At 41.7% G+C, this 23,705-nt stretch overlaps 1 protein-coding gene across 3 annotated transcripts in view; it reads right to left on the bottom strand.

Annotated features, from left to right (window-relative positions):
• Positions 1–310: 310 nt before the first annotated feature.
• The window catches only part of plcb4b (phospholipase C, beta 4b), a 74,744-nt gene continuing 51,349 nt past the window's right edge, over positions 311–23,705 (bottom strand). For 2 of the 3 annotated variants that reach the window (XM_087851921.1, XM_087851922.1), the window contains exons 8-40: positions 21,511–21,590; positions 21,370–21,423; positions 21,198–21,279; positions 21,008–21,108; positions 20,487–20,544; positions 19,417–19,525; positions 18,649–18,859; positions 18,418–18,511; positions 18,178–18,257; positions 17,978–18,062; positions 17,787–17,877; positions 17,619–17,714; positions 17,234–17,382; positions 16,280–16,366; positions 16,023–16,167; positions 15,827–15,911; positions 15,121–15,245; positions 14,387–14,438; positions 13,752–13,854; positions 13,112–13,276; positions 11,702–11,906; positions 10,957–11,045; positions 10,687–10,843; positions 10,545–10,594; positions 9,168–9,233; positions 8,224–8,339; positions 6,409–6,484; positions 6,131–6,306; positions 5,876–5,977; positions 5,720–5,777; positions 5,258–5,344; positions 3,480–3,516; positions 311–2,769 (exon numbers count right to left, since the gene is read on the bottom strand). In XM_087851921.1, the coding sequence (XP_087708047.1) occupies positions 2,693–2,769; positions 3,480–3,516; positions 5,258–5,344; positions 5,720–5,777; positions 5,876–5,977; positions 6,131–6,306; positions 6,409–6,484; positions 8,224–8,339; positions 9,168–9,233; positions 10,545–10,594; positions 10,687–10,843; positions 10,957–11,045; positions 11,702–11,906; positions 13,112–13,276; positions 13,752–13,854; positions 14,387–14,438; positions 15,121–15,245; positions 15,827–15,911; positions 16,023–16,167; positions 16,280–16,366; positions 17,234–17,382; positions 17,619–17,714; positions 17,787–17,877; positions 17,978–18,062; positions 18,178–18,257; positions 18,418–18,511; positions 18,649–18,859; positions 19,417–19,525; positions 20,487–20,544; positions 21,008–21,108; positions 21,198–21,279; positions 21,370–21,423; positions 21,511–21,590 (3,348 nt within the window). In that variant the 3' untranslated portion in view covers positions 311–2,692. The remainder of the gene's footprint in view (positions 2,770–3,479; positions 3,517–5,257; positions 5,345–5,719; positions 5,778–5,875; positions 5,978–6,130; positions 6,307–6,408; positions 6,485–8,223; positions 8,340–9,167; positions 9,234–10,544; positions 10,595–10,686; positions 10,844–10,956; positions 11,046–11,701; positions 11,907–13,111; positions 13,277–13,751; positions 13,855–14,386; positions 14,439–15,120; positions 15,246–15,826; positions 15,912–16,022; positions 16,168–16,279; positions 16,367–17,233; positions 17,383–17,618; positions 17,715–17,786; positions 17,878–17,977; positions 18,063–18,177; positions 18,258–18,417; positions 18,512–18,648; positions 18,860–19,416; positions 19,526–20,486; positions 20,545–21,007; positions 21,109–21,197; positions 21,280–21,369; positions 21,424–21,510; positions 21,591–23,705) is intronic. The other variant, XM_087851923.1, reaches the window with a different exon arrangement.

The raw sequence follows: 23,705 nt of genomic DNA, 5'->3' as shown, positions 1-23,705 counted from the left end.
GAATGAAAAACTCCCTTTTAACAGGAACAAACCTCCAAGGGAACCAGGCTCAGTGAGCCATCTGCCCTGGGGCATTTTGGGGGGCGGGGGGGTTAAGGAGAGAGCAGACGGATACATGACAAATGACACTATGGATACGTTGGATAAACAGAAGTACACTTCTGAGGAAATGTACATGATTTTAGCAGTACTGTACATTCAGAAACAATATTTTTTCCCCAATTGGAAATATTTTATTTCCCTCAAATTCAACAAGGTTAGGTCAAACACAAAGAGTACGTTCTGAGGAAAACACAAATGAGCCACGTAATTATGTCCCATTTTACACCTGGATTTATTGAGACACATACTATAAAACAGTATTAAAGGAGCTGGATAACAACAGTATTTTCATTGCTATAAGTTCAACAGTACAATATAAATACAAAAACACGCACAGAATGTCTGTCGACAAGCTACAATTCAAATAGAAAATAAAGGAGATACAGTAGAAACTGAGGAAATGAAATCAGTGATGTTGCTCTGCAAAAATAATCTGCTTTTTTGACAAACTCGAGAGCCAAAGGTTACATGTAAATCACACAACAGAAACATTCAACTAGTGCAAAAAAGCTTCTAACATAATCATCTTAAACTACACATTATCTAATATATAATATATATTCATTTATTTATATATACTTTCATATAAATAACCCCTTAATTTGGCATTTTATCATTCATAAAATAATTTAAACATCCTAACAGACACTGAGTGGCACATTTGAAAGCGATGGAATAAAATTTAAAAGCACTTTTACTCATTTAACTCTACACTAGATATGTGGTGAGAGCTTTATATCGTGTTGTGTGGTGCAGTATAAGGGCAGACTGGAAAACAAAAGAAAGAGAACAAACTCCAAAAAACAAAACAAAACAATGGTTGATCATTTTTCCCTCACCCAGCAGACCCACTCAATCCCCAAGCCCTTAAATGGCAGAACACAACTGGTCCAAAAGTAAATTAAACTACATACATTCCAGTATATACAAGAATATCCCGTCTACCCTTTACATATAACACAGCAGAATAAAACAGGGAAAAAAACAAACAAAAACTTTTTAAAAAAGGCCAAAATACCCATAGGTGCCTTTATCCTTAATGTTTTTATATCATTACATGACTTTTTTGTCAGTTTAGTCAATGTTAGTGTTACATTAGAACAGTACTGCACATCACACTTTTAATTCTCTGCAGAGGCATCCTGGCACAGTACCACCACCTCCAACATCACCTCTGTAACATCGTTAGGAAGGGAACCTGCTGTAGACAGGAGTGAACACCAGAGACTTTTACGAATCTGTTATTCGGTCCACCCTCCTATAGCCAGAGCTGGACAGGAAACTGCGAGGTTTACAAGCTGAGGGTGCTCAGGTGCAGTCAAGAATCTATAAAGGGAGCACTAGCATTCAACAATGCTGTAATAATGACAAGACAAAGAGACGCCTGCCAGCCAAAGTCAGAGGAACGGGCGATAGCATGTGTGGAATACCGTTTACTGTTACAGCTATGAGGGAATTATCTTGTTTGCATAGTGTACGTAGTGGTTTTGGCCTTAAACTCAGAGTACCAAAAGTATTGCAGTTTAAACTGTACTCATGGAAACGAGTAAAATACATGTAAATGTAATTTCCAAGTGCAAAAGAAGCACAGCTATTAAACCATCTCATGAGTACCTAAAATTAAAGTAAGTGAAACAAAAAAATTTGAGGGATTAGCATGTATTCCCTGTGATCCCTTTATAGTATTCTGACTCAGCGTGACAATAAACCTTTTTTATAGTCATCAAAAAGTCAATAACACGTCTTTGTGATAAGGTGGAGGATTGTGTGACATGGAGGGAGAAAGGGGGGGTGGGTGTTGCCACTCTTAATACAACAATTTTATTTTTTTAAAAATACATTCTTACTGAAAACAGAAAGCCTACAGTAGTGCACCGCTACATGTTCCGTGTTTTTGTTACTTTTTCTTCTCTTTTTCTTTTTTTTCTTTTTTAACTTTTTTTGACAGCCTATCAGATACAAAGTGCTCAGGACACGACTGGTGTAGCATACAGTGTATTTCTCATACAGTTGATTCATTTGTGGTGAAATGACATTAAATCTTATACATACTCTTCATCCCTCTGTGTCTGCAGCGGTTCATTGGATACTGCTTTTTTTTTCTTCTCAAAAATGGTCAAATTGGGAACAGAGCCTGTTTATGTGACCTGTCATGAGCCTGTGTGTGTGTGTGAGGAATTTGGTGTGTGTGTGCTTGTACTAAGTCCTGCTAATAGCTGAAGAGAACATACGATGTGATGGCAACAGAGAATTTAGATACACTAGAGGAGACGACGTATTTTCCTGTGTGTTCTCCGAGGTAACGTTTCCTGTCTCGATAAGTGGTTAATCCCCCCTGACAAACGGTGATAAGCACCAATGGCTCAGTGGTATAAAGATAGTGGTTGGAGAGCACACGATGCATGGCTGAGTGAACAGAGCAAAAGAAGAGGTGTAGGGCCGGGACTGCTGTGTGTCTGCGCGAACATAAATAAAACACAAAGTGATGTAGGAAGGTTTTCATCTCTGGACTGTAGAGGGCTTTCTGTGGAGTGTTTTCTGCACCTTCTTGTGTGTTTGAGTGTACAAGTGTGAATGTGTCTTCCCAGTCTCAGCCGCTCACACCACTGTGGCAGGTCTGCGGTCCATCTCCTCCTCCAACTTCACCATCTGCTGCATGTCCTTCGTCTTGGAAGAGATAGAAGACAGTTAAGACAGGCAGACACAGACATCTTCTTTTAATGTGTGCAAGTGGAAGATTTTGTAGTGGATTTGTACAACTTTTGTGATCAATTTTTAGTAAACAATTTCTCAGTATGAGCTTCAGATTTCAGGATTCTGTTGGGTGTATCTCTGAATTGCTTGGCAGGTAATAAAGCCACATGCTTAGTTGGAGTAATTGTTGCCTCAGTGGGACACAGTGACATACTATGAAAGTAAATGATTATGAGCTGGAGTAGAAGCACAGAGGAGCAGGTTGTGAGCTGGCTGTTTTTGCTTAGTAATAGCTGGTGAGTCATGGTGATAAATGACTTGAGCTGCTAGTTGGCACTCCTGACAGCGCGAGAGCTGCAGACTAAAAATGTGGGAGTGGAATTTCATCATACAGAGGAAAGAAACACTTTCTATTTCAAACTGTGCAAATCTCTTCAAAGACAGGCCTGTCGTGTACTATTCCCCTGCTGTACTCAGGGCTGAGTCACTTAAGTAGATCATTATAGCAATCATTTAGATAGCAGAACAGTCAAGACTTAAACAGGCTCGGTGAAAAACTGAGGCAATGAAAACGTGACTAAGAGGTAGGAGGAAAAGACGTGAAAGGAAACACGATCACTGAATGATGCAGCGACAGAAAGGTGATGTCAGAGGTAGAGATGAGGGGAGATGGCGATGCCTACCTTGAACCTGTTTGTTTGCATGGTGTGATTTCAAAAGCTGTGCCGGAAGAAGCAAATCAAATTAAAAGAAAGGAAAATGTGCATACATGTGAAACATGTACAGGTACTATGACAGATGGTAAAATAAAATGCAAAAATGGGGACATGATGACGTAAACCGTACTTTCTTCTATTTGTAATGTTGGGAAAAAAAGACACTGATATTATAATCTGGCTTTTTTGTTTGTTTGTTTGTTTCATTTCAGAGGTTTTGTTTATCTTTAGTAATTCAGGGCAATTCTGATCCTAACTTTGGGGATAAATTCTTGCATAAATAATAATTATATCACAAGCAATAACAACAGCTGTCGATATGTCAGTGAAGGAAGTACAGTTGTGTTTAGAAGTTTACAAACCCTCATCATGAGCATTAAAAGTATTTGTTTGACAGCACTCACTGGATTTACCAATATGCAGAACAATGGGAAAGTCCAGTGAACTCAGTAAAGATCTAAGAAAGAAATCTGTAGATTCACACTAGTTAGGAAAGTCCCTCTGAGCCATTTCTGGTACTGGTACATTGTGGATGGAATATTGAAGAAGAGTGACTACCTCCAAATTCTTAAATTTCACCTCAAATCAACAGCTAGATAGTTGAAAGTTGGGCACACCTAGTGGTGCCCAACTTCCCAACAGGAAAATGATCCTAAACTGGTTACAGTGCTGGAGGAGTATATACACAGAGGACTGGAATGTGAGTGTCTGAAATTCAGAGAAATTATCTCCACTAAAGATTAGAGGTGGGAATCACCATACATCCCACGATACGATATTATCACAATGCTTAACGCACGATACGATATTATTGCAATTTCTTAAAATATTTTGCGATATTCAGATTCTGTACATAAAGGTAAACTTTATCAATATTCATTTTCTCTAATATCAAAGTCTCACACTCAGTCTTTCTCTCATTTCAGTTTTATTGTTGACAAACTGAACGGTTTGTATTACAGTCTAGTCCAACTTAACTGAACGCAACCATCTGGTACAATTATAGCTATTCTGAACTATGCAGTTTATGAAAACTATGCAGCCCCTTCAGCAACTGAAGAATTTGAAAGTAAATTAAAACAAAATATAATTTTACATTAAATAAAAGTTTTAAACTTAATTAAAATAAAACATGTCTTAAATTAAAATAAATAAATAATAAGGAACTGTCATGTTTATTGCTGCCAAAAAAAAAGTTAAACACATTTGGACAGTGAAGGAATGTCAGGATTCTTGCTCAGAAAAAGGATCAACATGCTCTGAAGTCAGAGCACAAAAACCTTTTTTGTAACAAAATATCGATTTCTGCTGTCCCTGTATCGATACATTATTAGCAAACAAAATATCACCATACTACACAGTATCGATTTTTTCCCCCACCCCTACTAAAGATACATGCTTTACATTCATTCTACCCTGGAAAAAGTTAGTGTTAAAAAAAGTTAAAAGCCCGAAATTACAATAACAGTCATGCCCATGATGAGGGAATGTAAACTTATGACAAATGTATCTAGAACATTTAACTAGTCCCACAGCTTGAGTGTCATTTATACTTTCTAAGCCGGTAAAGCAAGAAGCTCCTTAAACTGAGGAATGTTCTGATATGAGCAGGATATGGTCCAATACTAAATGCTGGGTTTAAACAACAGTGCTAACAGCTTAGATAGGTGACAGCAATCACAGTTACTGCTATCTAGATCAATTTACACTGTAGTGGCAGTAAAAGGTAATTTCCTTCTATGTACCTGCTCATTGAACTTCTCCAGTTTCTCCAGCTGCTCTCTCTGGTTTTTCTCTAGCTGCTCCATCTCCTTCTGATGCTTCATAGCCAGCTGCAGAAACATGGAGACAAAGGCAATAAACTAATATGTTTTAGTAGGGGGAGTCATTTGTAATGTTTGCAGCCATCTAAGCATTTGATTCAAGATTAAGGATCATTATGCAACACTGGGTTGTAAAACAAAATTCTGATGTCGTCACAAACAAGAAAGACTTAGGCTGTCTCAGCCTGAGGAAAGAAACTACTCTGAGGTTGAGCGCTGCAGGAGCAACAACTTCTTTATCACTTGCTCAATGGCAGCAGGGTGAACAGACTGAGGGATATTACACTTTGTATTTAAATTCCAACAATGTTAATCCAGTGCACAGGCTAAAGGAATAATGATTGAAGTGCTCTTCAGCTGAGGAATAAAAAATAAACATCCTACCCTCTTCCTCTCATCCAGGAACTTCTTGGTGTTGCTGCTGTTTAGCTCCCGCACTCTCCTTCAGAGCGGAACAAAACCATCACAACATGAAGTTACAATGAGCGCTTAAGAGCCCCAAAACAACGACTGAACGATTACATCACGCGCGTGACCCACCTCTCTCGCTCTGCCTTATTTTTGATAGTCTTGTCCTGGCTGATGGCTTTACTGTTTTCCATGGACATCTTAGCCTGGTTGGCACGCATCTCTTTGCTCTGCCTGCATTGAGGAACAAGCAGCTGCATATAAGACAAGTTGTCTGCATCCAATTTTTGGCAATAAAATCTCAGAGTAGCTGCCCCAAACGATCATGTCTGATCACTCGCAGTAATCCATCCTTATGTGTGTGAGCAAGCTGTGCGGGTCTCTCACCTTTCATGAATGAGTTTGAGCTGCATGGTCTGCTGCTCCTGGACAGTGGCCAAGAGCTTCTTGAGGTGTTCACACTGCTGGGTGACGTGGCTGTCCTTCATCTCCTGCTCCTCACTGCTGTGACTACTGATTAGCTCTGACCACTCTTTGGTGTGCTGTGCTGTGATGTCCTTTACCTGCATGCGAACACACGAGCGCATTAATAACTCACAGCTAAGATACTTGTCATCCTCACAGCTAATAATAGCTTTGTGGAAAGAGCGTTGGCTGTAAGTTACCTTGGTTTTATGATCAGCAACTAGCGTTTGAATCTTATCTTCTGTCTCCTTCTTCAGCTCTTGGCAGTTGTTTTCACTGTAAGGAACCCACATGTTCAAGTGGACAAGAGAGGTTTAGTTGAATTGATCTTAAGGAATGGAGTCAAGAGGGGTGGGCAAAGTTAGGTATGTCTTTGATTTGTCTCTGTGAATAAATGGTTATTTGCAAAGCTTCATATCACACTGGGAGCTTTATAGAAGCAGTGTCGAGTCTTGCACGGGGACTTCCTGTCCTCTTCGTGTGCTCTGTGCAGTTTGACACAGCTAATATTATTTTTTGAGCTCTAGATGTCGTGGTTTGCCAGTGTAGCAGGCAGAATAGAAACCAAATGCAGGACTCTGGAATAGGGATGGGTATCGAAAACCGGTTCTTGTTGAGAACCGGTTCCCACTGTTTCAATTCCTTGGAATTGTTTGCCATTTGTGCAAACGATTCCCTTATCGATTCCAGTCTCCCCGAATGACGTCACCACGTTGCAGAGCGTCATTTACTTGGCAGGAAACATGGCACGTAAGCGGCTCAAACACTCAAAAGTTTGGTTATACTTTACGAGAACGGATGACAACAGGGCAACTTGCAATACTTGCAAAGTAGATATTTCATTTAAGGGAGGAAACACTACGAATATGAAAAAGCATTTGCTCACAAAACACGCGATAACCTTAAATGAATGTCGTGTTTTTAATTCTGCTCCGGACTCGTGAATCTCAACCCAGCAGCAGCGGTAACGTTTGCACGTCCTCTCCCGTTAATGCGGCAGGTAAATAATCAACTAACAGTGCATATTATGTTAGCGTTAGTTAACCTGCCATTACTGTGCGTTTAGATGACCATGATGAGAGAGACAGAGTCTGGCTCAGATGCTGGCAGTTCTCGCTGCAGTCTACCGTAGCGTCTCCTTTCAGGACAGGATAGACGAATGTCACCGAGCAGTGACTCAGTTTGTGGTAAAAGCCTTGCACCCATTTGCCACAGCAGATGCCCTGATTTTCAGTAAGTGAATGTGTTTAATTGTAGGCAGGGACATTACTGGATATTCTTGTGTAATTGCTACAGAATAATTTATGTTATACTTTGTTATTGCTACCGAAGAATATTTATTTTATTATTTTACATTTACAATTTTTTTTTCCTGGGGACCCTGTGACACCCCATTGAAGAGCCGTAGGCTGTGGATCTCTTAATATGTCACTGTTGGGTTTGTAAGGCCATGTTACTCCTAAATTTTTATCTTGTTCAAAGAGAAGATATAAAACAAAGTTCTAAGCTAATCGAACTTAGTGTTCTCCTTTTTTTAAAAAAAAGAATCGATAAGAGAATCAAATCGTTAAACAGAATCGAAAATGGAATCGGAATCGTGAAAATCTTATCAATACCCATCCCTACTCTGGAAACTAGAAATGAACTCAATAACAGCTTTAATGGTCTACAGGGGGAAAGACAACAAAAAAAACATTCACTGAGCAGGAAAGAGTCAAACAATAAATACACACGAGGCAGTTAGGGAGATGGGAAACACAAGGGAACATAGATGCAACAAATCAGGAAAACTAGACGGGTAACTTAAAACTCAACATGAAGCACACAAGACTATCAAAATAAAACTGGAACTAACACCAAGACACAGACCCAAACCTCAGAATTTGACAGAGACAAAAAGATAAACAAACATAGAGACGAGACTGACTTCACAAGGGAGACACTAAAGGACAAAACACAGAGATGAGACTAATGAGTTTGTGTTTGTGTGTGTGTTTGCTTTTGTCTCCACTTACCCTCGTTTCTTGATGGCTTTCTCTAGTAGCTTCTCCAGAGTTACCTTCTCCTTATCATGCAGAGACACTATCTTGTCCACCTGAGTGCAGTGAGTTTTCTGCATTGTATTTTGATCCTAGTGCAGAAAAGGGAGACACGTTTATTATTTATAATTATTATTTATTATATATAAGTATTTACTTATGCCATGCAAATGCAGTTTTAACCTATATTGAAACCAATTTGGAATCAGCACAACAGGCAGCAGCAACAACAACAACGATTATTGTTTCTAATACGCTCATATGTTGACTTTGTTGCTTCCCCTGAATAATGAACCAGCAGCTATCTTTTTTCAGCCAACAGATGGGTCTGCAGGTACTGATATACACATGTTAAGCAACAGGACTAAATTCTGTGATAATTAATCTGCATGTATGACTGAGCCAGCAGCCAATGTAAACTGTGCTGATCGCTGTTTGAAGAAAAACAGGACAAAAACTATAGAGTGTCTATAGATCCAGACAAAAACAGTGTCTGGATCTATAGACACGTCTCAGTATTTTAACTTGTGTGCCTTCTTTACTCCTGGGATATAATTCAAATCTCCACAAATCCATCGCTGAGAGGAAGGGAAAAGGAAAAGCTTGCAATAAAGAAACAGTTGTATAATTTCCTGCAGCTCTCTTATACAGACTTGCTTTGTGCAGCCAGGAGACACTAGAAGCAATACGACACATTAGCATACTCAGAAGCACCCTATGTACATTATGAACGGACTCTGTGTGTGTGTTTGTGTGTGTGTGTGTGTGTGTGTGTGCAGTCAGTGGTCAGTGGAAGATGAAAGGTAGAGCTGCCTCCCCTTCCACCGTTTCTGTCCCTCTGAGCATCAATAACTGTCAGGAATAAACAGCAGCTCCTTTGCATTATTAGCAGACTGGTCTGCAGTAAAACAGTCACCCACCTTTGAGTGTTTCTTCTTTAGAGTGTTGAGCTCCTTCTGCTGCTTTTTAATCAATTTAAGGTACGACTGCAGTGGGAGAGATCCATGTTTAGTCACGATGTACAATATACTAGACTCAGGCAGCATTAATAGTTGGCGTGCAGTTACATCCATGAGATAATTGTGAGTTTAATATTGGTGCAAAATCATAACTACAATAGTATTGGTTATTACCAAAAGATAACACAAAGTAGTTATTGTTTTTTAGGCCTAAACATGATACAGACAATGTCAACACCTGAAGCAAAGATTACTTCTATATAGAGCTGCCACAAACGATTATTTTGATAGTCGACTAATCAGATCATCATCCATTGGACGTAAAACATACAGCTTATTGCACCAGCAGCATCTGCTCTTATATAACTATCATTAGCTTACAGCTTTAAGTGTTTAAGGTCTGTGCTAACTAAAAATAAAGACAAGATGATAGTTTATTAAATTTTAATGAAATTTGCAGATTGTTTCAGTGAAGTTTAATAAACTCGTTGCTATCTAAAATATAACAGGACACCGGAGTATATTCTCGAGCATCTCACACTTCTGATAATCAGCTGTCTTCTTGATGTTTATTCAGCTGTGTAAAAACTATAACTTTAATCTCAGCCAAACCGATTTACTCAGGAACAAATAAAATACTAAAAAAAAGCCAAACAATAACATTTTTAAGTTATCTAAGTGACTTATATATCATGTTTAACCTGAGTAGCAAAAGACAGCAGTGGGTTTGAAAATGATGTGCCGGGAGTCCGGTGTTCTCACGGGCTCTCGTAAGCCTAGCCCCCGGCTAGCTATCGAGCTAGTGGGTAACAAACGTCTCCAAAAACGTCGGAGCGCTTTTGAAAATATGTGGTGTCTTGATAAACTGAGCAGATATTTGAGGTTTACACAGCTACATTCCCGCGTGAAAATATGTTAAACGTTTATTTTGTGACCCAGAAAGAATAATAAGAGTAATATTAAAACTAACTAGCTGTTGTTGGAAACTGAGCAGGGCCGCGCTATGAATTCTGGGACACAGCTTCTTCTTCTTCGGGGTTTAACGGCAGCTGGCATCCTTGTACATGCAGTGCTGCCATCTTCTGTTTCAGTCCGTTATTACACTCTTAAATCCTACTACTTATTCCTGCGTCTTTTGTGATCTTACAAAGCTTCAAACGACGCGTCGACTATTAAATCAGTCGTCGACGATTTTGATAGTCGATGTAATCGTGACTAGTCGACTAATCGTGGCAGCCCTACTTCTATATAATTGCTCATTCTTCATACATACGCCTGTACAGACTAAACTAAAGGAAACCTGCTGCTGAGCTATGTGACAGGAGTTACAATACCAACCTTCATTTGCTTTAAGTCATCAATGCTGACAGTAGGCACGAGTGCGTTATCTGAAACAGCAGTGGAAACAGAAATGTTATTCTGTGTTTACATAGTTCACATACAGCATGTTTAATATGTCTGTCTTTACGTCAGCGTATACCCTTCTTAGCTTCGGTCGTGTTATTTTGGGCAGCGTTGGAAGTCTGGGCCATGTCTGAGCTGGCTTGCGGTGTCACACTGGTTTTCACGGTGTCACCTTTACCCTTCCCTTTCTTGTCGTTTTTTGAGCTTCCGCTGGGAACATCTGCTATGTCGTTCTACAAAGGAAAAGAGACGCATTTATTCAAACTGGCTGCATCCTTTTAGTCAGATACATGCGATCAGACCAGTTTTGGATTCGTATGGGCGCCGCTTCCAAACACATGTGTACCGTGTCAATTCCCAGTGCTTTCATCTGGTCAGCTCTCTTCTCTGCTATAGTCAAAAACTTCTTTGGGTCTGATAGAGCATCCACAATAGCTGAAACACAAAGAGATGTAGAAGATTTGGTCATGAGCCTGGTGGGCTGAATGAATAACCCGACGCTGAAATGTGTCATTCAGTGCAAACTTTGTATGACACAGCTTTGCGTTCCTGTCTACGTTCACTCAAGTCTCCTTATCAAATCTGAAATCATCTTCACGTCTTGTTTAAATAACCGTTACTAGGGAACAGGATCTTATTTTCAGCTCTTGGTGAAGAGCTGCTTGAGTAGGAAAGTGATAGCGACAGATCTTGCAGAATAACCACTAATGGTTACAGTAATGATTCCTCAGTGCGAGCCCGTTGGCTTTATTTAATGACAACTCCAATTGTCCTGCTCATTTGTATGCTCGTGCCTGTTCAAAACCATTACTGCAGAGTCACTGTCATCATCATTTGTGCCACGCCATTACTGTGAATGTTAAAACCAAGGCAGAGAAAAGGCGAGCGGGAGAGTTTTCTTGCTTTCCTTTCTCCTCTCCTCTCCCTGCAGGCTACAGCAGCTGCTTTATTATACTGTTCTCAGAATACTTATGGCGGATATTAAAGGTTATCTATACAAAACAAACTTATAGTTCTGTTTTACCCATGCACTGAACTCTATCCAGTAATATAAAGTACATTAAGTGCTGCAATTTGTGTGTTTCCCTCACCTCCGAAGCCGTCGGGCACGTAGGTCTTGAGGATGATTTGGCAGAAGACGGTGGGCAACGACAGCGGCTTGTTGCCTTCGTTTCTCAGAGAGATGTGGCGGTAGCCAGCCTGCAGGCCGTCAAGAGGCAGGATGCGCTGCCCAATCAGCTTATTGTTGTCGTCGTAGACTGCGATGCGCAGCACGGCCAGGTCTGGTAAGATCACCTAGAAGGAAGGCATGAAGGGAAACAGTGGGTAAGAGGGAGGAGTAACCGCACTGAAAAAAAGGAAAAAGAAACGTCGCCATTAGTTCTGCCGAAATTTTGGAAGTCTAGTGAGCTCATTCTGCTCTGATAATGTTTAAAAAGATAAATATTTGCCAGACAAAGCAGTAAAAGAAAGCAGCATCATTAAAGGGGAAGGTCGAAGATGGAACTGCAAGGGACACATTCGGAGTATAGTCCATGTGTGATAAAAGAAAAAGACACGATAAAGGAGGAACACACTGCATATCTGACTGCTGACAAGCCCGTCTCTGCAGCTAGTATGCATCCAAGGAGTGGAGAATATCTTGTGTATATATGAATGCTTTTAACTCGTGTCTGCAGATGAGCTTCTGTACTCACACCCTTGGAAAAAAAGAGAGCGAGAGAGTGTCTTAACTGGGCTTCTATGTGAAGATAAGAGGATGATTAATACAAAGACGATGGGAAGGTGGGAGATAAGGCTGAAGAATACTCACTGGAGATGAATGGGTGGAAGCATCGCGTTTGTGTGTGTGTGTGTTTGCTTACACATTCACAGCCCTGCTGATGCACTGTGTATTGTTCGCTTGCAGTCATCGTGACAGCGGTGTGTATGCATGCAAAAAGTGTGGCGGCATTTGAGGGCATCTGTGTGTGTGGAGGTGAGAAACGAATCTTGCTTGCAGCCCTGCTTATGATGGCCCTCTTTGATAGGTGTGTGTGTGTGTGTGTGAGCAGCACTGCGGCAGGCTGTGATTGATGGTGTGTGTTAGGAAGCTGGAGTCACAGTCATGGCTGAGAGACTTCCTATTCTGCTGAGAGCAGCACTATTACACACATGTTCCTCGCTCTCTTATTGGCTCCCATCTCTTTTATTTTCCCTTTAATTCTCTCCCTCACCTCTAATTATCTTTCTTTTCATTTCTGTGGCTCCTTTCCTCACTTCCTTTTTCTTTTTCTGTGAGTCAGTATACAGTAGATTGTGTTTTGTTTTTTATGCCACCCTTTATTCTTCAACAGTATCCCAAATCACTCGAGAATGAGGCTGCTTATCATGTCACTAAGACCTTTCTCCAACCCAAATAATAGATTTCTCCCCCTCATCCCAAATGGGACTTTGTGCTGCAACATTTTTTTCAATTCACTGCATCCATTACTGTTGCCCCGTCTATCTGTTCGTGCTACCTTTCTGAAGACGAACGGCTCCTCGTTGTAGGCAGGGTTCAGTCCATTGTTCATCACCATGCGAGTGCGAAACTCTTTCCGGATGGTGTCCGTTGGCAGTCCATACATGTCGACTTCAACGTAGGTCCCGATTTTCTTGTCAGAGAGAAACTGTCCTGAGAACACCTAAAAAAGAAGCAGACCATTCTCAGTGCTTTGGAGAGGTGTTGATTTTACAGCAATATTATCTGCACAGGTTCATTCAGTGCACTGTGGGGTGGCTGTGGCTCAAGAGGTACTGCGACCGATATACTAATCAGAAGTTTGGTGATTCAGTCTGCATGCCAGTGTCCTTGGGCAAGATACTGAACCCAGAGTTGCTCCTGAATATGAATGGGTGAATGAGTCATGTTGCATAAAGCGCTTTGAGTCCTCTAGGAGAGTAAAAAAGCGTGATAAAAGAACCACTCCATTGACCACCGTAATTTGTACAGCATGCCACATCTAAGCCTGAAACCAACCTTCAACATGATATTATCTGTAGGTTTCACAGACATGGATGAAGCCTAGTTCCACTGAAAAAGGACTAGGCTGAATCCCTGAATGGAAATCCCGTATCCACTTTTTCCCTGAATGATTTATTAGTACTGCATGACCTAACCTGTACGCTGCAGGTTGCGGCGATGACACCATCCACCGGTGTCTCTGAGAATGGGTCAAACATCCTGTCTGACCGCCGCATGAAGTCGGGCTTCAGCAGGTACCTGACGTGCACAGAAGATGCACATGAGGAAAACAGCCACGCACAAACCCATCAATGAACACACTTTTGTTTTGTAAAATCTGATTATGATGTCTTTACAAATATGTTTTTGTTGTTGATGTCTCCCGATTTAGAATAAACGTAGCACACGAAGGTACCGTGCATATGTGTATGCTAACCAGGGGCCCATCAGAGTAACATTAGTAGTGATGACTGTCTGCGAAAGCCTCGATCTCGCCACATATAAGATTTCCAGCATTAGCAGGAAAATCTCTGCCCTCAGGGACAGTATTAAAGGCGAGGCATGGAGACGACAAGGGAGAGAGGAAGAGACAGATGACTGCCGAGAGAAGAGGAGCTTCCTTCTCGAAAGCACTCATTGGTTTTTGGAAAAGATAGTAGCTGCGGTCGCTTCTGGCAGTCGCTAATGAGATGTGACAAGCTAAAATTGATGAGCTTTAGAGAGGAGTGGAGAGGGAGGGAGGGGACAGACCGGAATGAGCTAAAGACAGGAGTTGAGGAGCTGTGCTCACCCGCAGGAACCATTGTACTCAAACTTTCCTTGGTTCAGCTGCATGGCCAGATCTGAGAGAAGAGTGAGAATTAGTGATTAGTAACTGCATTATATACACGCCAGTGTTTAAACATCAAAACAATCCAAATAAATGAATGACTAAAAAAGAAAGACGGTGTTAATTTTTTCTGAATCTGAGTGAATGGGTTTGTAATATTTTCCCTGACTCCCCCTTAGCTCCAAATCCCCAGACCCCTGCCTAAAGCCTCGCATATGCCCCACTCGCAGCAGGCCATATGGTCTAATCTCTAATGCCTCTGGACATAGGACAGCAGCTGTTTCACTCCCTGTTAAGGTGTTTATATGGCAGCAACAGTTTGATAGTGTGTGTGAGTGTTTGTAAGAGGTCAGAGATAAACAGAGGTACGAATTCAGCTGCATTTATTTAGCAATTTTGCACACACAAAAAGATATCGATTCTATTTAAATGAGCGGACCCTTAACACCAAATCCAAACCTCAATTCAGAAACTTGTTTTTTTTCTGCATGAATATATTTGCAGCTGCGAGATGGTCGTTTCGTAGCTTCACAGTCAACCCTTCCCCACATGCAGAAGATGCTCTGAGCACGATCAGAGGGTTCACTTGAAATTAGATTTGAGTGTGTATTTTGTAATATGAAGTTACATATACTATGAGTGGTGTTGTATGGGTGAGTGTGAGGTTAGAGGTCCCATGTTGCATGCTGTGGTACCTGGGGTCTGGAAGTTGAGTGAGACCATCTGGCAGCCTGCGTTCCAGAAGATCTGAGGCATGTAATTACTGGAGTCCACCCGGCCCCCTTTGGGGTAGATACGGCTCATCTGACGCTTGTTGTAGCTGTGCTGAAGCTCAGGAAAATTTGAAAAAAAAAAAGGAGGGAGAACATGTGTGTTTCAACACGTGTGTGTGCGTGTGTGCGTTAAACAGACTGTACAACTATTTTTAGTGTGAACAGCTTGGGTCAAGCAGTCCCACCGGAGGGGAGAGAGAGGCTGTGTGTCAGCCCGAGCTACACAGGCTGAAAGCACACTGGGCTCTGGAGGCCTCAAGTTCTTTTCCGACAGCAGAGTGGAAACAAATATGGCTAAAAAACATCAGTTTTGAGCCGACGTTCAGCTCTCATTTAGGTGACCCCAATCTATAAAGTTCAAACTCAGATTTCATTGGAAATTTATGTCTCTTCATGCATCTCAGTAAAGTGTCTGAGCTCTAAGTCTCATAGAGTTTAAACTTTAAAACTAAACTTGGTGAAATCTGATCTTATGCTGATTAAAGGTAACATACATCCTGTAACGATAACTTAAATGTATTATTTATCTACATTTTTCCTACCTTGGCGTCCTTTTTTTTTTATAGCTGTTCTATTTTCTAGAAAAATCCACTGCAACTGGCTGATCTGACAAATGCTCCAAGGATACTTCACAAACTCAATGGCATTAGTCTTCAGATAGCCCAGGCCAACTGACTCGTTAAAAGATGACATGTTATGGTGGATATTCCTTTCTGAAAAACAAAAGAAAAGCTGATTAACATTTATTTTGTCAGGCAGTAATTGATTGATTGTTCTATGAGGCTCTTACATGAGAAATGAGAGCTAAAAGTTGAAGCTCTCACCTTCAGCTACATCAAAACTCTGGAACTTGACCGGCTGTGCATAGTTGACCATGGCTGACAGATACGGGTGGATGTTAGTGGTGGCTCCCACATAGGTGTACTGAGCTATCAGAGCCTCCTCTAAGTCTTCTGCCACATCTACAGTCTGCACAGCACAAGCACACATACACATGGCTCAATAACCTAGTCTTATTCATCAGCCCAGAGACAGCAGTCAGCTTTTAGTGGGGTAAAAAGGGGACGGGATGGGCTCTTGCCTTCTTGTTGTTGTCTTGGTCAGATGCTTCAGAGATGTCTGTGGCGTCGGTTGCTTCAGATATCTCTGTCACCTCATCTTCAGGTACCTAAGAACACATCCATACAAAACACCCATTAATGGGATGTTCGTGTTAATGGTAGATTTGACTGAATTTGGGCCATAGTAGTCCAAAGTCCTATATTTAGCAAATGGTACAGGGGGAAAAAACTGTTACAGTTAGCTGTCTGTGAAGGTTCTCAGTCATTCAGGTCATTGTAGTCAAAGGAGCTTGCAAAGAAAAGCGTCTGGACTTCTTTAAGTTGCTTGAAGACGTTTCACCTCTCATCCGAGAAGCTTCTTCAGTTCTAAGGTCAAATGGTGCATCTTAAGGATAAAGGTCACTCTTTCGAGGATGCCAATGTTCACATTTTGGACAGAGAGGACAGATGGTTTAAAAGAGGAGTGAAAGAAGCCATTTATGTCCACTGTGAGCGACCATCTTTGAACAGACGCCATCTATAATCCAGTTTTGAGTTCCCTCCCCAGACGCCTTAACGCCCACTCACATCCTGGGCCATCTGACCTCAGGAATTCGCATGATAAGGTGGGGCCAGGTTTCACAATGAGCTCACCCGAAACCCTGGCTGATTGGGACCCACACCCAGTTTCACACCTTGGCTCAGGCGATTAGAGGATCATCAGGGGGTCCTTTTGTCCCTCTGTGGGGGGAAACTCCCACTAGGTTTATATCTGGGACTCTCCACCATTTGACCTTAGAACTGAAGAAGCTTCTCGGATGAGAGGTGAAACGTCTTCAAGCAACTTAAAGAAGTCCAGACGCTTTTCTTTGCAAGCTCCTTTGACTGTTACAGTTAGCTCACCTGCTGGGGATGTATAACAAACCAGAGTGCTTCTCTGCAAAGTCCACAGATTCGTTTTAGTGTTTCAGTAGCAAGTCGACACTCAAACCTACCTTCTTAATACTGTTGCTTTGCTCGTCATCTTTCCTTGAGCTGACAGCGTTACTCTGAGAAACACTGTTGGATTCTTTCTCGCTGGTTGCTTCAGAAACACTGCTGGGGGCCTCTGAATTCAAATCCTTATCCTCTGCCTCTTTTTCTCCTGCGCTCACATATACAGAACAACACAAATCAATTGCAAAGCTGATTTTTTTCCCTCCAGCATTAATATTTTACTTATTCCTTGGTGCATTTACTTTAACGAGTGTTTGCACTTGATGTTCTACTTTGCATTTTCTAGCATAAACCTATCGCTTACTGCTCGTACGAGAGAGGCTGTCACGCACATTACTACGATTTATTATTTCACATAGAAACACAGACTGTCAGACATCTGACCGTTCTCTGTGTCGTCTTCATTCTCCTCTCCCATAATGATAGCAGGGGTGTTTGTCTCTCCTGCCTCCATGTGTTTCTTGAAGGCCTCGAGCTGCTCTGTATTGCACACATACACATGTTAAAGACAGACAAACCTCATAAAATCACATAGATGTGCTGTCTACATACTCTGTTCGACTTCAGGTTTCAAGCGTTTGTTTTTGATGAGGATTTTCCGCTTGAGCTCACTTGGAGACGGTAAAGGACGCCCAGGTTCAATCTGCCAAAGAGAAAACAACTTTTACACTTAAGTAAATATGAGTATAACCCAATTAGAGCAAATCCTAAGAAATACTTTGTATCAGAAAGAGAGGATTTACCGCATAGTTCTCCAGAGGCTGTTTGAGGAGCAGGTCACCGAAGATCTCCTCGCAGTACTTGGCCATCTTGTACTGCTGAGGTTTACTAAGTAACACAGTCACAAAAATACATATCATGTCTATGTATTGATTATTTGTGAAAAATGTATGCAAATAAAAGCAATCCTTATGCATTCGATGTTTATTGATTATAAATGTACCTGCAGTGATTTTCAAATGACAAAATAACAGGAAAGTCTGATGTGACAAATGCTGTCTCCTTAATGGCTTGGATAACATCCTGTGGGAGGAGAAGAAAAACATTGGGTGTGAGGAGGATGAATCATAACAAGCCATCAAATGTTATATCAAACTCTGAACACAAGGGGGCAGACTTACATTATGAAATAGCATTAAAGCAGTAACTGAAAGACTGAACAAAGTTGGGTTTTTTTGTTCACCTTGAACAGGATATCTGTGCACATGGCCTTGCCATGAGTAATGATGGGTTCCTGGTCCTCTCCTTTCCCATCCCAGCAGTCCAGCTCCACACATCTAATGCAAAGCACACAGAAATGTCTCTGTCCACAAGCTGCACGTGCAACTGAGCTTTAGCATAGCCAGATAAACCTAACAGTGGATGATACATGTGTGTCTCAACCCATCCGAGTACACCATATTAACATAAATACCTGCATCCAGCCAGCAGGACCTGCCGGTACATCTCTACTGAGGACTTCCCTCCAAACTGTCGGCCTGTCAAGTACGTGTTGTGGGAGGAGCTGATGAAGTAATGGGCCAGCGACTGGTCCATATCTTGGTACAGTTCCAGCCGGTCCAGGAACACTGGAGCATTTTCATCTGACATTAGGTACCGGCAGAAGCCATCACTGGACATGTGACCTGAACAGAACAAGGACGGACACGAAGGGCGTAACTTAGTGGTAGAATATTATTTATTGTTAAACTTTGTGAATGTTTCTTTAAGGTGAAAGCAGTATAAAACTCTGAAAATATTATTGTAATTTTTTTATTTATTTTGGAAAAATGTAATATGTAGAAGAAGTGTTCTAAAGGAAACAGAATAAATGGCTTTTATAATTCACTCTCTATCACTAAGTATTTTATTAGTATATACATTTTTATCATTACTAACTCTGAATTCAGCACAAGACGTGCAAATGTCAGGCCTGTGTGTTTATATCAAAACAACTTGATGTTTAACTACTGTAGATTCTTTTGGGAATCTAAATGTGTATTTAAAAAGCACCAGAGCTATGTGTACAACCATTTCATCATAATGATAACAGGGGAAAAATAAACTCCGGCGCTTGACAATAAATATTTAGTCCTGGAGAAAATGTGCCAACAATCTGGTTTTCCATTCAAGGTAACACCTGCAGATGGCAGCAAAGCCTAAAACATCTCTCTCCCTCTGGCTTGCCCACACGGTTCTTTACCTTTCTTCTTCAGATCTTCGTCTCTCTCGTATTTCTCGATGATCTGCATGGCTCTCTTGGGGTCGTAGAATGGAAACAGAATCTCATTTAACCTTGGGTCGCGCTGGTTCTGTGAAGCGAAACGCAAACGCAGTCATCCCTCTATTCATCGTCTCCAGTAATTTCCCAGCACAAATCTAATTTAGGACAAACGCATCTTGCGCTACACGCAGGATAGGAGCAAACTTATTACAATATGTTTACACTCTCAATTTGTTATGCCTGATCAAAGGTACTGAACTCAGGACTATGTGATTGGCTTTCATCGCTTACTATTTAAGAAATATTATCTATATATCATTAGTATACACACAGGCACGTAACATTTAGACAGCAAGTACTAAAAGCACTGATCAAGGTGATTATTATACGGCAGCATAAACAAAAACCTGCGAGCCACACTAACAGGTGCAGAGATTAAATGTTGCTTAAAAGCAAAGGATCACATGTGTTTGAGGGAATCGAGGTGGCATTCACAAAAACAACAGCAAACATTCAAACATCATGAACATGTCGCTGCCCACTCACAGAGCCAGGTGGGGAATTTAATCTGATTGGCGAGCCCAGAGCATGAAGCAGCGCAAACACGTGACTGCACAGCAGCAGGACGAGGCAGGTATTCAGCCACACAGAGCAGCACAGCCACAGAACACATATACGCACAGCAGGGAACGAGACGAACCGAGCAGGAAGCAACAGGATGGAAACCTCGACCCTCCCGTTGCTACGGCAACACCAATCAGACACGGGGGGGGGGAGAAGGAGGCAAGCCGCGGTAGGGAGAACATGAGGAATGGGATGACGGTGGGCATGCAGAATAAGGGAGGTGGTTGAAGATGCCCTTGCAGGCCCACTCAAAGTTAAATGTTGTGTCCATCCAATTTGATTAAGGTGGACTAATGTGCAGTCGGGCCTGGGAGCAGGGCGACTTCTACCCCCGAGCAGGATGAGAGTAAGAGCAGCAGGAGTTGCAGGGAAGGGCACACGCAAGCTAAATACAGAGAGAAGTTAATGAATGATAAAGAGCTTACTTCATTCAGAAAGCTGACTAACTGGTCTACAGTTAAATAATCAGTTTTGTTCCCATTGCTGCAGAGAGATTAATTAGAAAAACAAAACAGAATGTTACGCTCCTTAAAATCGAAACCCTCACAGTCATTCACACAGTCAGTCAGTTAAAATGAGAAAAGCCAGTCTTTACAGTTACATTACGCTTTTAGTAGTATCTTGTTAATCATCACTCTTCTTTGACTGTTGTCATTAGGTTGAACATAATTAATGTTGAACGGTGGAAGCAGGTTAGGCTGTCCAGATATAGTTAGTGCGGCAGGCACAGAAACATTTGTCCTGATTATTTCCAACATGATGCAGCAGCTCTCACTTGGGGAATATTTAAACAGATGATATCATTGTTCCGCTCAGGCACAAGGTAACGCAGGTACAATCCGATGCTGGGTGAGGGTAATGCTGTTAAATGTGTATTCGGAGGATATTTTATTATTTTTAAAGGTACAAAAACATTTAAAAAGAGCGGACGAGATGAAATGCTTACATTTTCTTGAAGAGCTCCTCTATATCTGTGCGAGGGCAGATCTTCTGTGTGAGCGCGTAAAAAATGTCAAAGGTAAAATCTGCTGGTTCGATCTCATCGTTCTGTGAAAGGTAAGTGAGAGAGTCATTTCCTCACAGTTTTCTTTCAGCGTAACAAACTCGGACACATCTGACTTCCAGTATTGTCTGACCTTTCCACTAGGAAGGCCCAGATCCTTCAGAGCCTGAAAGATCCCCTTCTCCGTTTTGCCTGACGCAAATGTCCGAGTGATGCTTTAAGAAGAAGAGGAGGATAAGGTGAAGATGAGTGAATGACATTGTATAAAAAAAACAAACCCAAAAACACTTTAAACGCACTCTTACCCTCTTACAGGAATCTTCCCATTCACGTTGGTAAGGAAACACATTCTCATCCAACTAAACAAAAACAGGAAGTAGGATTAAGGCGTCTTACTGAAGAAGGCACAGCCAAGTTATTACAACTGTGCTGCGAATTGCACTCACTGTTTCTTGAGGCATGTCATTGGACAGACGTTGTTGGCCTTAACGTTGTGAATCACTGACCTCAAACCCTCGATCCACTTCTGCAAACAAACAAGCACAAGTATTCAGGACACACACGCGCACGTATTCACACTCCTGCCACTTAAAACCACTGAACAGATTACAAATTACATAGCATTCAAAAGCGCACCCAGTTTGAGGTGAATGTCTTTGGGGAAATAAACAAGCAAATGAATCGCTCTTTAACAGTCTTGTGATAGGGGCCTTGGCAGGACCATCATTAACACAGACACAAAAACACACACACACAGCGATAAACAGCGACCTGTTGCAAGGCTACAAGGAGTGATGATAAACAAACAGATAGAGAAGGCCTGTGACTGCCCATGAATATGCTGCCTCATGCATCCATGTAAAGGCCACTGATAATCCGAACACTTCTGAGCCTCCTCTCTGAATGTCTGTCCCTCTTTGTGCTAAACCCTCCTCCACTTCCACAACAAATTTCTACTGGTGTCATTATAAAAACATTAAATGCGATGGCTTGTGCAGCGGGGGCAGTCTGTTTGGGCCCGTGGTGTTCACGAAGCAGCGCGCTGATGTAAATATCTCCGTCATCTATCGAGGCCTGCTCTTTACTGTAGGGCCACCTGCATGCTGGGAGGGGTGCTGATGGTGTCACGGTGCGTTTGTGTCTATGTGTGCGCGCGAGAGAGATAAAGAGGGACCGTGTTTTTGACTGTGGGGGACGTGCTCATGTATTTTAACCTGTGAGTGTACGTGTTTGTGTTTGTGCTCCCTGCTGTGGGCTGCTGCATGAATATCATTGGCAGCCCCGTGGCACAAACAGCAGTTATAACACCCACCAGCAGGAAGGGAAAAAACAAAAAACAAAAAAACACCCTCTCATGGGAAATGAATAAACACCAATCCGGTGGTGCCAAATAACAGATCTGTGCTCAAAAAACAAAAACCCCCCAGCTTGTTCTAAAGCTACTGGTGATTTTAAATTTTCCTACAAACTGACATCTGCAAAAACATTATGTACACCGTGCTCCAAAATTATTATGCAAATAGGATTTTAGTGTCATAAACACTCAATTTTTTTGTGTTCAGTTAAACTCATGGATAGTGTTGTGTCTCAGGGCTCTTTGGATCACTGATATCAATCTCAGACATAATTAGTTTGTCAGATGAGCCCAATTAAAGGAAGTCTACTTAAGAAGGATGTTCCACTTTATTAAGCATGCCACAGGTTTAAAGCAATAATGGAAAGGAAAACAATCTCTGCTGCAGAGTGTCAAATAATGCAATGCCTTGGATAAGGTATGAAAACATTAGATATTTCACAAAAACTTAAGCAGGATCATCGTACTGTGAAGAGATTTGTGGCTGATTCAGAGCACAGACGGGTTTGCACAGATAAAGGCATAATGAGGAAGGTTTCTGCCAGACAAGTTCATCGGATTAAGAGAGCAGCTGTTAAAATGCTATTACAAAGCTGCAAAGAGATATTTGAAACCTCTGGAGTCCCATGAACCTCAAGGTGCAGGATCCTCCAGAGGCTTGCAGTTGTGCATAAACCTGCCATTCGGCCACCCCTAACCAAAACTGACAAGCTGAAACGGTTGCAGTGGGCCAAGAAATACATGAAGGTTAATTTTCAAACAGTCTTGTTTTCTAATTTGCCATGTAACCCTGGATGGTCCCGATGGATGATGTAGTGGACGGTTGGTGGATACCCACCATGTCTCAACAAGCCTGCGACATCAGCAAGGAAGTGACAGAGCCATGTTTTGGGCCAGAATCATGGGGAGAGAGCTCGTTGGCCTCTTTAGGGTCCCTGAAGGTGTGAAAATGACCTCAGCAAAGTATGTAGAGTTGCCATTTACCATTTCTTCCATGGTACGCAAAGAAGAACAGTGCCCTTCATAGCAAAATTATCCTCATGCATGACAATGCACCATCTCATGCTGCAAACAACACCTCTGTGTCATTGGCTGCTATTGGCATAAAAGGAGAAAAACTCATGTTGTGGTTTCCATCCTCCCTCCTGTGGTTTCTGACCTCAACCCTATTGAGAACCTTTGCAGTATCCTCAAGCAAAAGATCTATGAGGGTGGGAGGTAGTTCACATCAAAACAGCAGCTGTGGGAGGCGATTCTGACATCTTACAAAGAAATCCAACCAGAAAT

The sequence above is a fragment of the Neolamprologus brichardi genome, chromosome 15 (genome assembly GCF_056152115.1).
Source record: "Neolamprologus brichardi isolate AB-2024 chromosome 15, ASM5615211v1, whole genome shotgun sequence".
Classification (NCBI taxonomy): Eukaryota; Metazoa; Chordata; class Actinopteri; order Cichliformes; family Cichlidae; genus Neolamprologus; species Neolamprologus brichardi.
The sequence above is the reverse complement of the archived record's forward strand: the minus strand, read 5'-3'. Positions and strand labels throughout refer to the sequence as shown.